General features: G+C 41.0%; 1 protein-coding gene across 3 annotated transcripts in view; it reads left to right on the top strand.

Annotated features, from left to right (window-relative positions):
• Positions 1 to 13067, top strand: part of DCLK1 (doublecortin like kinase 1) — a 262095-nt gene that overhangs the window by 167657 nt on the left and 81371 nt on the right. For all 3 annotated transcript variants that reach the window (XM_040583371.1, XM_040583370.1, XM_040583374.1), the window contains exon 5: positions 7663 to 7779. In XM_040583371.1, coding sequence (XP_040439305.1) covers positions 7663 to 7779 — 117 coding nt within the window. The remainder of the gene's footprint in view (positions 1 to 7662; positions 7780 to 13067) is intronic.

The raw sequence follows: 13067 nt of genomic DNA on the forward strand, positions 1-13067 counted from the left end.
AGAGAGGAAGGCTGGAAATAGAGAGAGACTCCGCCACCTCACTGGGCCAGTGCCTGGTCACTCTCAGAGTGAAAAAAACATTTCCTGATGTTCAGAGGGAACCTCCTGTGTTTCAGTTTGTGCCCGTTGCCTCTTCTCTTGCCACAAGTAAAAGGAAAAGAGCCTGACTCTGTCTTCTTTGTACCCTCCATTTGGCTAATTTTTTCCATAATCTGAAACTAGGCTGAGTGTTCCACAGCTCCCAGTTTTCTGATTTGTGTCAGTTTTAAAGATCAGCACTTGCTCTGACTTGTTCTAATCTCTTGGAACTTTACTTGTCCTTCACAATTCTCAAAAAATAGTGTCTGGTAGCTCAGAGATTGTCTCAGATGTGTCCCTAAATATTCTTCATGCTTAGCTAATTTGAAAATGTTATCTAAGGGCTCTATCTAACCTGTTCTGTTCTTAGTGCACCTTGTCTTCTAATCCCGCTGTCGCTAAAGTTATCTGCCTGATTGCAGTTAGTCTTTTTAATGAAATTGAAACAAAGAAAAAGGTAAACAATCACGGTCTCATATTAGTCTGTTTCAAATGGATTGTTTATATTTGTATATCCCTTTTTTGTGCAAGGCTTCTTGCTAATCTAACTACTTAGCTGTGTAAGTGCCATGGGAATTTGGTTTGTGCTTAACTGTTGTGACTACAATCTTTATCACAGTACAGTATATTTTGTTTCTTTGAAGAAAAAAAAAAGGCTTTTAAATCTTAATACTGCAAAATGAACTTGTTATACTGATAAATTAATTGTAAATATGCATATTTACTTGAGAAAAAGCATCAAAGCAGAGATAAGTAGGACATTCTGTTTAAATACGTATTTTCTCCCTCACTACAAATCAGTTACACAGAGAAATCTGTAACTTCAGAAGACCTGGTTAAAATGCATTAAAATTTAACTGTTTTGAAAGGGTGTTTCTCAGAAATATCTTTAGCTGACACTTTCCATGTGAAGCCAATACTCTGCAAATGGGCATTTTTACTTTTCTAACTGTGGAAAGGACTTGAACTTGTAAACTTCCAAAAGAGTCATTTGAAATGGAAGATGGTTGAAAACAAGTGATAGTCTTCAGACATCAAGTAGTAGTGCCAAACACCCTGAATTTGTTGGACTATAATGTTGTCACTTCTCTTAGACTGGAATAAAAAAAATAATAAATGATGGAATGCCTGTGTACTTGATGCTTGGGATGATGTTAATATTTACCATCTGGATTGGATAGGAAGTCTGTTTATTCTCAAAGAACAAGATGATTTTTAATAGGTAATACGACAAATACTACCTCTTTGGACTGGACAGGAAAGCATGCCATTGATCCTGCTGAACGGAACACTTAAGAACTGATTAATTTGTACTATCCTCTCATTTCATCTCCAATTGCATGAATAAAACAATGTCAAGAAAAATGCCATCCAATAAGATAAAGTAAGGCTCTTCAGTAAGAATTTCCCCCCCAACTTCACCAGGGGCATTAGAGGGATATCTGCTGTTGTTAGAGTATATGACCAGTGAACAAGCTTTTGTCACGGAAAGAAAAAGCAAAGGCAGGACACGTTTCTTTGTTTCATGAATAATAATGTTGAGGCCATACAGAAAAATAATATAGTCGATTGCAGTTGTAATCAGTTGTGTCATGTTAGCCATTTCCAGTTAAAAGTAACTTTCTGATATTTTGGTCAGTGCAGCTAGTGTGGTAAACCTGCAGTAGGGGGAGTGTTCTGAGTATAGGGTTAAACTAATGAATAGCATTGGAACAGCTTGGGTGAAGTATATTGTGCAAAGAAGTGATAAAATCTCTGGAAGTGAAGGGGAGTATGTGGCAAGACGCACAAGACATACACGTTAAAGACCGTGTGCTAGCAGTGTGTTTTAGCTAATGACAGAGTTCATATTGCAACTCATTCTTCAAGTCTCTTAAAATATTTTCTGATAACGCAATTTCAGCTTCAGAAATTAATATTTTACACATGTAAATTCATTCACATGGGTTTGGTAGGAAATATTTCAGATTCATTTAGGCAAGCAGGTTTTGAAGAAGTCTTCTAATTTTGGCTGCCTACAAACGCAGAGTTGGAAAATAATTAGATATTGTGCCTTGTCAGAGAAGCTGTTGCAGTGATGAAAAATGTTTTTTAACTCCTCATTATCACTGCTGTAGGGTGGTACTTTTCATGATAGCAGATTCCTTCTCTGTTGAAAAGTAAAATTTAACATCATAGTGTTTGTATAGCCAAAATATTAACATGGAAGTCTGTGTGAGATGATTCTGACAAAAAGGTTAGCACTTGGAGAAGGCAGGAAGATAAAATCTACTCATACACAGTAAGATTATGAAATACAGCAAAAATCTTGTGTTACTGTTTGTATTGAGTAAAAGAGCCCATCCCCATCCAAAGATACTGCTTCTATTTAGGGTACCTTCCCCAGTACTCAAAATCTATAATTTATATCTGGTCATTCATGAGTAAGATTCATCTTTTCTAACTTACAGGTTCCTAAGATAGGTCACATGTTCCATGGAGTGTGGAAGGACCATGGGGTGAATAGTTCATATGTATGCATCACATTTTTAGCTGTCTTGTACTCAATGAGTTCAATCCTCCCAACAGTGTCTTTAAGTTATGTAGACAGGAGCACGTTTGAAGATAAAGTAGGAAATACTTGAAGCAACATTTTGATTATAGATAAATTCTGTTTACCTTTTAAGAAAATCTTTCTGAGTGACTTCACTGAATTTAGAAACAAATAAGAATTTTGAAAGTTATACATTAGAGCAGAATGAGATATTAGTCATAGTACAGGAATTCATGAATACCTTCCTTATTTCTGGCTTTTGCCTTGTCAGTAAATACTTATCCCAGTTTCAGAAGTGGAGAATGATACTTTACATGAAGGAAAATCTAGCTTTTTCTATATTTTATACCCCAGTCAAAGCATGTTTCTTGGCAGAAAAAAAAAAAAAAAAGGATGTTTAGGTATTTGCTGTCACAAATATGCAGCACAGAGTTGAAATAAAGTATTCCTAATCTTTGTCATGAGTGGAGGACAAGTTACTGGTAAGGAATCAAATCAGAAGATAAAATGTCTCCCAAAAAAATGCATTTACAGTGGCAGATAGCTTAGTGCATGGGATAAAATGTCAGGATTTTGTATTCTATGCATACATCACTGTCCATCTGCATCAGGAACACATTGAACGTGAAGACATGCAGAACAAAATTTAAGTAGGCACAACCATGACAATAGAAGGTTTGAAATTACTTAAACCTCTGTGAAATACCCTAGATCCCTTTCATTTCTGGAAACTGTATGATAGTTACCCTTTTAAACATGTAATTACAAGTCATAGCTGCCACTGATTTGTCAGTAGGGTTGGGTGAATTTCAGTCTATTTCAATGCCACTAGACAGGATGGTACCATTTCCCTTTTGCGGAAGAGTGAAACTTAGTTCTGCAAACAGAAGATTACTGGTTTTAATTGAAGGCATGAATGCAGCTGAAAAGTAAAATCTTATTAGCTGCATTAAGTATTAGCAACATGGAACAAATTACTCTTAACATTAAAAACTAAAATCGGTACTGCATTTGGGGTAATGATCTACTGATTGGCCTGAGGACACTGCTAGTGAGGCTAATGTCTTTAAGCAGTGGTAAAAGGTACCAGCTTAAGACTTACAGTAAAGTGGCTTACCAACAACCACATACATCCTTGATCTTCCTTCCTTGCTTATCTGTAGGATACAGCTGTTGCTTAAACCAAGTTAAATGTTCCTGTCTTAGAGAAACAGATTGACAGGGATACCAAAAAAAGTAAGTATCTGTCCTCTACACAGAGGCCTCAAAAAAAAAAAAAAAAAAAAAAAAAAAAAAGGCAAAACAGTACATAGAATGATATTTTAGCCCAGAACTCATGAAGCCCATACAATCAACTTCTGTATTGCTGACAAGGAAGCCTTTTTGATCTCCTGGTAGTTTAGATAACTTTTCAGTGTTCTCTCAAAACATGTTAAATTTTTTCATTTTATGACACATTTATTGCAGATTAGTTACTCTGTATTGCTTTCTTGGCATTGTAAAATCTACCGAACATACAAGCTAATGAAACATCTTGGAAATGAAACATCACCGACCTGGAGACTGGAGGCGTTATGATGCTGTGCGTTAACATCCCTGAATTACCTCATGCTTACATTTTATCCATTAGACAACAGGAAGAATCAAGAGCTCACAAGTAAATATGCTGGGGTTCCTCCTAGTTGTACCAGTTCCTACCGCTCATTGAAACCACCATGCAATCTCAGGAACTTTGTGTTTCCTGTCTTGTCCCTATGGTGTCTCAATGATGTCAGATCATAGCCTTGGGATATTTCCTCTTTTTTTCTCAGCTGTACTGTTCTTAATGTCCATCAAATGCCTCAGACTGCTGTGGTGATATTCTACGCTGTAAAGGGACTGCAGTGTCACATCGTTAGTCTTGCTGCCGATTGTTTGTACTTCTTTCTCCCACTTTTTAGTTCTGTCTGTATTTATACAATAGAACATCTTATTGCAAGATGTTTTGGCTGGAAGAACATTCTTATTTATCTATTGTTCTGAGGTGGAAAGCAATAAAGCCTACGATCAAACCTTAAAAGTTGACCTTCTTTTGCTTCACGTTACCATGGGTGTCATCATTTTATTCCTTTAATCTTAGTCAGTCGATGGTGGGAGGAAGGACTGGGACTTCATGATACATTTCTTCCCCACTGAACGTAATCAGAAACACTTAGTGTTTCTTCTTGGCTGAGCATGCCCACATGAGTGAAAAGGCACTATAACTCTCTTCTGTCAGGAGTTCAGATCTATTTCTGATATAGTTTTGGCATCAGAAGAAAATCAGGGGAAAAAATGTTCTTCTATTTGATGGCTTACCAAGGATCCATTGTATGGTTATCAGAATACTGTTGATGAGGAGACGATACATATTTATTTCCTTACCAGGATAGATTCTGTGTAGAACATGTGGTTTTAAAAAACAAACTTTTTTGTTTAGTTTTCCCTTCCTCTTTATGCACACATAGTTCTACAGCAACAGGCAGATAATGGTAATGTCTTAGAGGAGACAAGCAGTGGTTTTGTGGTTACTAAGTGGGATCCTTGCCTACAGTAAAATTTTAGTTTTCCATACTAAATGTTACAACAAAATTGCATACATAAACTGTTCATGGGAGCTGAGACCTGTTTACAACAAGCAGCATGGTTACATTCTACTCATAACTGGAAATCATTTTAGACTCTGTAACTAGTCTTGCCACAGTCTTGAAGACATGAGTTGCCTGACCCTGGTATGCAGCACTGAAAGCTTGTGCACGTGGTTCTCCACAAGTCATACCGCTGCCTGTTTATGAATAAAAAAATAAAAGAAGGGTTGTCTTGAGTATTGTCCTCAATAGCATTGTATCAGTAGGATGGAAAGATAACCGTGACATGCATTTATTTGCCTCTTCTTTTCTTTTGTACCACTTTTCGCCTGGTCCTTTCCAATACTAGAAGAGAAAATATGCATTCAAATACAGAATCTTATCTCTAACCTCATTCTAACTCTGGGTGCTTAGAAGGTATTGAGAGAACTTGAATGCATATTAATACTTGTAATAAGATGAGAGTTAAGCTTTAGTGCACAGCACAAATTGCAAGAGAGGGATGTAGATAATTGTTTTCTTTACATGTTGGAAACAGGAAACATAGTAAAGTCTATTACAAAAAGTACCTGGCTGTTTTACTCATGGGCCCTTAAGTTTTTCTACTAAGCAAATAATTACGTTCTAATGGGTTTAGCTTGAATGAGTCATTCTACTTCAGTCTCATTTGTTGACCATTAGAATATTCAGTTCCCAAATGATTCCTGTGAATGGGGCCTGCACTGGAATCATGTCATCGTTTTCCAAGATCAAACAAACTGGCAGTTAGGTGTTCAGGACATTCTAAATCTTTGTTTACAAGAAAGGTAAAGAAACTGTTTACATTTCACATGGATAGATAGTTTCTGGAGCACCTGTTTATGCCAGCAAATCATTGTAAGGTTCCTGTTGTAGTTGCCCGGTAGAATCTAATTGAAAGCTTTCATCTGATTCCTCCTGTTTTCAGCTGATACTTTCCTCTTACAACAGAGTAAATGTTTCTCTATGTTTCTACTCATCATTCATATAAAACGAGAGTAGTCATAAATGAATCACGTGAAATGTCAACAGAAAGAAATTAGCTACTATTTGGCATTAGAAAGGTCAGAGATTTGGGGATGAGAAGCTTCTTTGGGAAGACCAGGGCGTTTCTTTGGTCCTCTCAGCTCTTAGCTGTGCTGGGTGTTCCCTCAGTAACGCATCAGTTCTTGCTTCTATTTCCTTCAATAGCCTGATGAAAGACAAGGGCAGCCAAGAGAAATACATTTCATGATGTCATTCTCTGGTGGATATGTTTAAGTTAATGAGTTATGCTCAATTTTATTTCTTTGTTCTCTAATCTGTCTAAACTATGTTACAGGCTCCACTGATCATCTGTGAAGACTAAATAATGTGCAGGCTTGTACATGGTATTTTCTGAGTAGGGAGAAAAAAATATTGTTTATTTCTCTAAACCTGTGTTGAGGAACCTTAAACATAGGAAGACAATGGGAAGCAGGTTGATACAGAACTAAATGTTTACTGATGTATTTTTAAATAAGTGAAGTATACTGACATTGTCAGGTGAAGAGAGTATAAACATTGCTGCAGACTTCTAATTGTATATTGGCTAAGAAGTGGATTTTTTTTTTTTTTTTTTTTTTTTGCCCAGCTGTATAATATGTCTGGTGATTAAGTTAGTATCCATTATGAGTGCAAGACATCAGCATTATGCACACTAAGTTCTTTCATCCTCGGGCCAAGAACCATTTTGCAGGCACAATGCAAGAATGCCTACAGAGCTGTGTGGGTGTATATAAACTCTAACCTGAACATCTTGCTGTGTTCTCAAGTGGGAGTGTAATTTCACCTCTTCATTGATTTTACTGATGTCTCTTATGAGCAAGTAGAGCTGTTTCCCTCAACCTGTGATGAGTTGCCTGTGCTATACAATGTGGGCTGTTGCTCACCAGAGGATTAAGCAGGAACAACAAACATGCTTCACTTTCTTCAAACCTTTCATGAGTGACAGACACCTGCGTCATCTTGTACAGTCTTAACATTTTGATATATAAAAGCAGCTTTCCAGTTCTTCTAGAAGAGGCTGCCTAGGTTAACAAAAAATGCTTACATTGCATTTGGATCATTTACAAAAAAACACTGCATTACTTAGGCTGAAATCTTCAGAAACAAATAAGTTTTATGTGTAATCTCAGCACTGTTAAATTAAGCTGTCCTAAATACTTGCAGTAACCATGGTATCTAAAAGTCTGGATTACTGCAGCAGTTCTTTATCTGGGATGTGGTACATACTGTACTTGGATTTTAATGGAGCCATTTATACAGATTTTATATTTTCTCATAAAACTCTTCAAGATGAATGAAAACAAGTGTGGGCTAAATGTTTGTGCTTTTCAGTGCTCTTTCTGTTATAGAATCTTGCTGGCTTTCTTAATTGCTAACTTATGTAGTTTCTTTGTCTTTTAGAATGTCGGGTGGTGAAATCCACTTCCTATACCAAAATAGCTTCAACTTCGCGTAGGAGCACCACCAAGAGCCCGGGCCCATCCCGACGCAGCAAGTCTCCTGCTTCTACTAGCTCAGGTAAAGCATGCAAGAAATCTTCCTTAAAAAAACCCAACCAATTTGTTTCAATACAATTGGCAATGTGCTTGAAGTGCCATGATTCTGTGGAAAATCATTGTATGTGTGAAACAGTTGATAGTCAAAATTCACTTGTTTTCTAAGTTGCATCTGCGATGAAGTGATTTCCCAATATAAAATAATTCTCCAGTTTTATAAATCATATTCTGGCATACCATGGTTCAATTTACTTTATTTTCCATGCATGATTTTGCTGCCAATACATAAAGACTGACATAAAGAGATATTCTTTTTACTAGGAACTTAGTAAGTATAATGCAGGAAGTAGTCCAAGTTATGCAGCATAGGATCTGTGTCTGCAAAAGGTTGATTTCATAATCTTTATTTTGTATTTTGTTTCTGAAGGAGTTGAGAGGCAGCAGTGAGAAAAGGATAGGTTAAAGGCAATGAGGATACTGAGGAAAGGGGGGCAGGGCAGAGAAAGAATGCAATTACAGATGTGAGTGTGAGGTGCAGAGATAGCTGAGGAAGAAAAAGTCAGAGCTGACTGAACAAGCCAGTGGAACAGGCTGGAGAAGACACAGCAAAAAGCTTTAAGAAGCTCAGTCTGAAGCGCCTTGCTTTGGCTGCCTTTGCAGCTGCTCCCATGAAGTAGTCTGTGACTAGTTCCCCCCTGCTGCTTATTCCTAAGCAAAACAAATAAATAAACAAAGAAAAGTGCATTAGATAATTTGCCACTTGGTGCTTCAAAGTACTTGGTGTGCACCAGTTGAGTAGACCCAATCCAGCATTTGCAGCACTGCTTGTGAATATGGATTTTGTAAAAGGTGAACAAGAGGTCTGAAAGCCACCTCACTCTTCATGCAGGAAGTTTTCCGCCGACAGGGAAGCGAATTTCATACTGGGACCTGCATCCAGCACTGTAAGGTCTTTATGGGGAGGTGGTGATCAGAATGGCCCAGGTGCTCCTAGCTGGTTTCAAAGAGGGGAGACATGGACCAACTGGAACCATATTTTTCATAAGAAGACTAAGCTGAGAAAAAAAAAAAGGTCCTTGCTCAGGGAAGGAGGGAAGTGGGAAAGACACAATGAGAGAGGTGTAGACACAGGTAACAGGGCTGGGAGGCAACATGCCTCCTATACATCCTAAGAACAGCTGAAATAGAGAAACCTGAAAAGAGGTAATGGGAAGAAGTATCAATAGTGAGGAGCAAGCCCGCAGTAGCTCTTTCTTAGACATGTATTAAGCAGATTTCTTTCTAGCTAGGTGGAACAGTTAAATTAAACTTTAGCAAGGGAGACCCAGTTTGCTGTGTGAATGTTATGGACTCTTTCTGGGTTTTGTCTAATGAATATTCATTTGGGAGCACAGGTAATGGACAGCGAACCGTGTATGTTCATTTCTGTGTGGAACAACAGTCTTGCTATGCATAACAAATGTTTCTGCCAGGGGACTAGCAACATTTTTGCCGTGTTGGCTATGTGATAACTTGTTGATTTTGGTCCTGAGAGAAATTGTACTGGTTTTACTTAAACATGCAGAAGTGTAGGTCAGTAAATCTTAATTTCCTGCAGTTCAATTTTACAAGGGTCTGAGCAGAATACCATTACATGTTCAATTACTGCAAAAGACCAGGAGATTATTTTACAGCTGGTGAAAAAAAGGAATGTTTTCTGTATGCCACAATAATAATTAATATATCATTATATTTATAACAAGGAAAGAAACATTATAGTGGAAATATTAAAAATGCAAAGCATTTTGGATGGTCCTGTGCTGATGACGCATTTCCCATCTTAAAAATATGTTACGTGAAACCACTAAATTTACAGGAACATACTAGTATGTCAAAAGATATTCTATGACCTTGCCTATTGGACATAATCATTTCCACACTGTAATTAAGATTTTCTTAGAGAAAAACATAAGACAAAGCCTGACAAGAATGGATAGGATGCTGGCAGATCAGTCTGTTAGCTGATAGGAGCCTGGGTGAAGAACTGGCTGAAGGGCAGGGCTCAAAGTGTTGTAGTAAACAAGGCTACATCTGGCTGATGACTGGTCACCATCAATGTTCCTCAGGGTTCAGTTCTAGGGCTGGTTCTGTTCAATATTTTTATTGATGATCTGGATGCAGGAGTTGAATGCAGCGTTAGCAAGTTTGATGATGATACCAAACTGGGAGGTGCTGTTGACTCTCTCAATGAACAAGAGGCCTTACAGGGGGATCTAGATAGGTTGCAGCATTGGACAATGATTAATGGGATGAAATTTAACAAGAACAAAAGCCAGATTCTGCACCTGGGACTGAGTAATGCTGGGCACAAGTACAAATTGGGAGAGGAGTGGCTGGGACAGCCCTGTGGAAAGGGATCTGGGGGTGCTGGTGGGCAGCGGGCTCAGCGTGAGTCAGCTGTGTGCCCTGGCCACCAGGAGGGCAAACTGCACCCTGGGGTGCATCAGACGCAGTGTGACCAGCCGGTCAAAAGAGGTGATGATCCTGCTGGATTCAGCACTGGTGCAGCCTCACCTTGAGTGCTGTGTGCAGTTCTGGGCACCACAATTTAAGAAGAACGTTAAGGCACTCGAATGTGTGCAGAGGAGGGCAACAAAGCTGGTGAAAGGGCTGGAAGCCATGTCCTGTGAGGAGCGGCTGAGGATTCTGGGCTTGTCTTGCTTGGAGAGGAGGCTGAGGGGTGACCTCATTGCTCCCTACAGCTTCCTGAGGAGGGGAAGTGGAGAGGGAGGTGCTGAGCTCTTCTCCCAACTATCCAGTGATGGAGCACATGGGAACGGTTCAAAGCTGGGTGAGGAGAGGTTTAGAGTGGACATTAGGAAGCATTTCTTTACTGAGAGGGTGGTCAAACACTGTGTGGTGGGTTGACCCTGGCTGGACCCCAGGTGCCCACCAAAGCCACTCTGTCACTTTCCCTTTCAGCTGGACATGGGACAGAAAATATAATGAAAGGCTCATGGGTTGAGATAAAAACAGGAACATCACTCAGAAATTATCTTCATGGGCAAAGCAGACTTAACTTGCAGAAAATGGGTGGATCACAAGACAGGGACTGGGGGAGCAAAATCCCTCCTACTGTAAGAGAAGATCAGGTTTGTGACCACCTGAGGAACCTGAATATACATAAGTCTATGGGACCTGATGAGATGCATCCCAGAGTCCTGAGGGAACCGGCTCATGTCGTTGCCAAGCCAGTCTCCATGCTAATTGAAAAGTCATGGCAGTCAGGTGAAGTTCCCAGTGAGTGGAAAAAGGGAAATGCTGCACCCATTTGTAAAAAGGGTAGAAGGGAGGACCCTGGGAACTGCTGACCTGTCAGCCTCACCCCTGTGCCTGGGAAGATCATAGAACAGCTCCTCCTAGAAGCTGTGCCAAGGCACATAGAGGACAAGGAGGTGATTTGAGACAGCCAGCATGGCTTCACCAACAGCAAATCTTGCCTGACCAACCTAGGGGACTTCTATGATGGAGTGACTGCATCAGTGGAACAGGGAAGAGCTGCAGGTGTCATTTGTCTGGAATTCTGTAAGGCCTTAGTCTCGGTCCCCCACAACACCCTTCCCTCTAAATTGGAGAGATATGGATTTGATGGGTGGACTGCTTGGTGGATAAAGATTTGCTTGGATGGTTACATTCAGAGGGTAGTGGCCAACAGCTCAATGTCCAGCTGGACATTGGTGACAAGTGGTGTGCCTCAGGGGCCAATACTGTTTAATATCTTCTTCAATGACACAGACAGCGGGATTGAGTGTACCCTCAACAAATTTGCAAATGAGACCAAGTTGAGTGATGTGGTCGACACACCTGAGGGACAGGATGCCATCGAGGGGGACCTGGATAAGCTCAAGAAGTGGGCCCATGTGAACCTCATGCGGTCCAACAAGGCCAAGTGCAAGGTCCTGCACCTGGGTCAGGGCAACACCAGGTATCTATACAGGCTACAGAATATCGAGAGCAGCTCTGCTGAGAAGGATTTGGGGGTGTTGGTGGATGAAAAGCTGGACATCAGCCAGCAATGTGCGCTTGCAGCCCGGAAGACGAACCATATCCTGGGCTGCATCAAAAGAAGTGTGGCCAGCAGGCTGAGGGAGGTGAATCTGCCCCTCTGCTCTGCTCTGGTGAGACCCCACGTGGAATACTGCATTCAGCTCGGGAGTCCTCAGCACGGGAAAGAGATGGACCTGTTGGAGCAGGTCCAGAGGAGGGCCACAAAGATGATCAGAGGGATGGAGCACCTCTGCTATGAAGACAGGCTGAGAGAGTTGGGGTTGTTCAGCCTGCAGAAGAGGAGTCTGTGGGAAGATCTTGCTGCAGCATTTCTATACTTAAAGTGGGCTTAGAAGAAAGATTTTTAGCAGGACCTGTTGTGATAGGACAAGGGGTAATGGTTTTAAACTAAAAGAAAGTAGATTTAGGCCAGCTATAATGAAGAAATTTTTCTGCAATGGGGGTGGTGAAACGCTGGCAAAGGTTGCCCATAGAGGTGGTAGATGCCCCATCCCTGGAAACATTCAAGGTCAGGCTGGACGGGGCTGTGAGCAACCTGATCTAGTGGAAGGTGTCCCTGCTCATTGCAGGGGCATTCACCTAGATGACCTTTAAAGGTCCCTTATAACCCAAACTATTATATGATTCTGTGAAAATTTATTTAATTTATTGCCAATCAAGACAGAGTGTGGTAATGAGAAAACAATTTTTTTTTAAAAAAAAAGCACCTTCCCTTCACCCCTCCTTTCTTCCTGGGCTCAACTTCTGATTTTCTCTCCCTCTTCCCTGCCAGCGGCACAGGGGGACGGGATACGGGGCTGCGGTCAGTTCTTCACATGCTTTTTCTGCTGCTCCTTCCTTCTCAGGAGGATTCCTCATACTCTTTCCCTGTTCCAGCATGGCGTCTCTCCCATGGGAGACAGTTCTCCACAAATTTCTCCAACATGAGCCCTTCCCACAGATTACAGGTCTGTGGTCTACACAAACAGCTCCAGTCTGGGTCCCCCCGGGGTCCCCAGCCCCGCCAGCAAACCTGCCCCAGCCCGGGCTCCTCTCCCCGTGGGGCCACAGGCCCTGCCAGGAGCTGCTCCAGCGTGGGCTGCCCACGGGTCACAGCCTCCCTCGGGCACCCACCTGCCCTGGTGTGGGGTCCCTCACAGGCTTCCACGTGGAGATCTGCTCTACCGTGGACCTCCATGGGCTGCAGGGTGCAGCCTGCCTCACCATGGTCTCCACCATGCGCTGCAGGGAAATCTCCACTGTGGCATCTGGAGCGCCCCCCTG

The sequence above is a fragment of the Falco naumanni genome, chromosome 2 (assembly GCF_017639655.2).
Source record: "Falco naumanni isolate bFalNau1 chromosome 2, bFalNau1.pat, whole genome shotgun sequence".
Lineage (NCBI taxonomy): Eukaryota > Metazoa > Chordata > Aves > Falconiformes > Falconidae > Falco > Falco naumanni.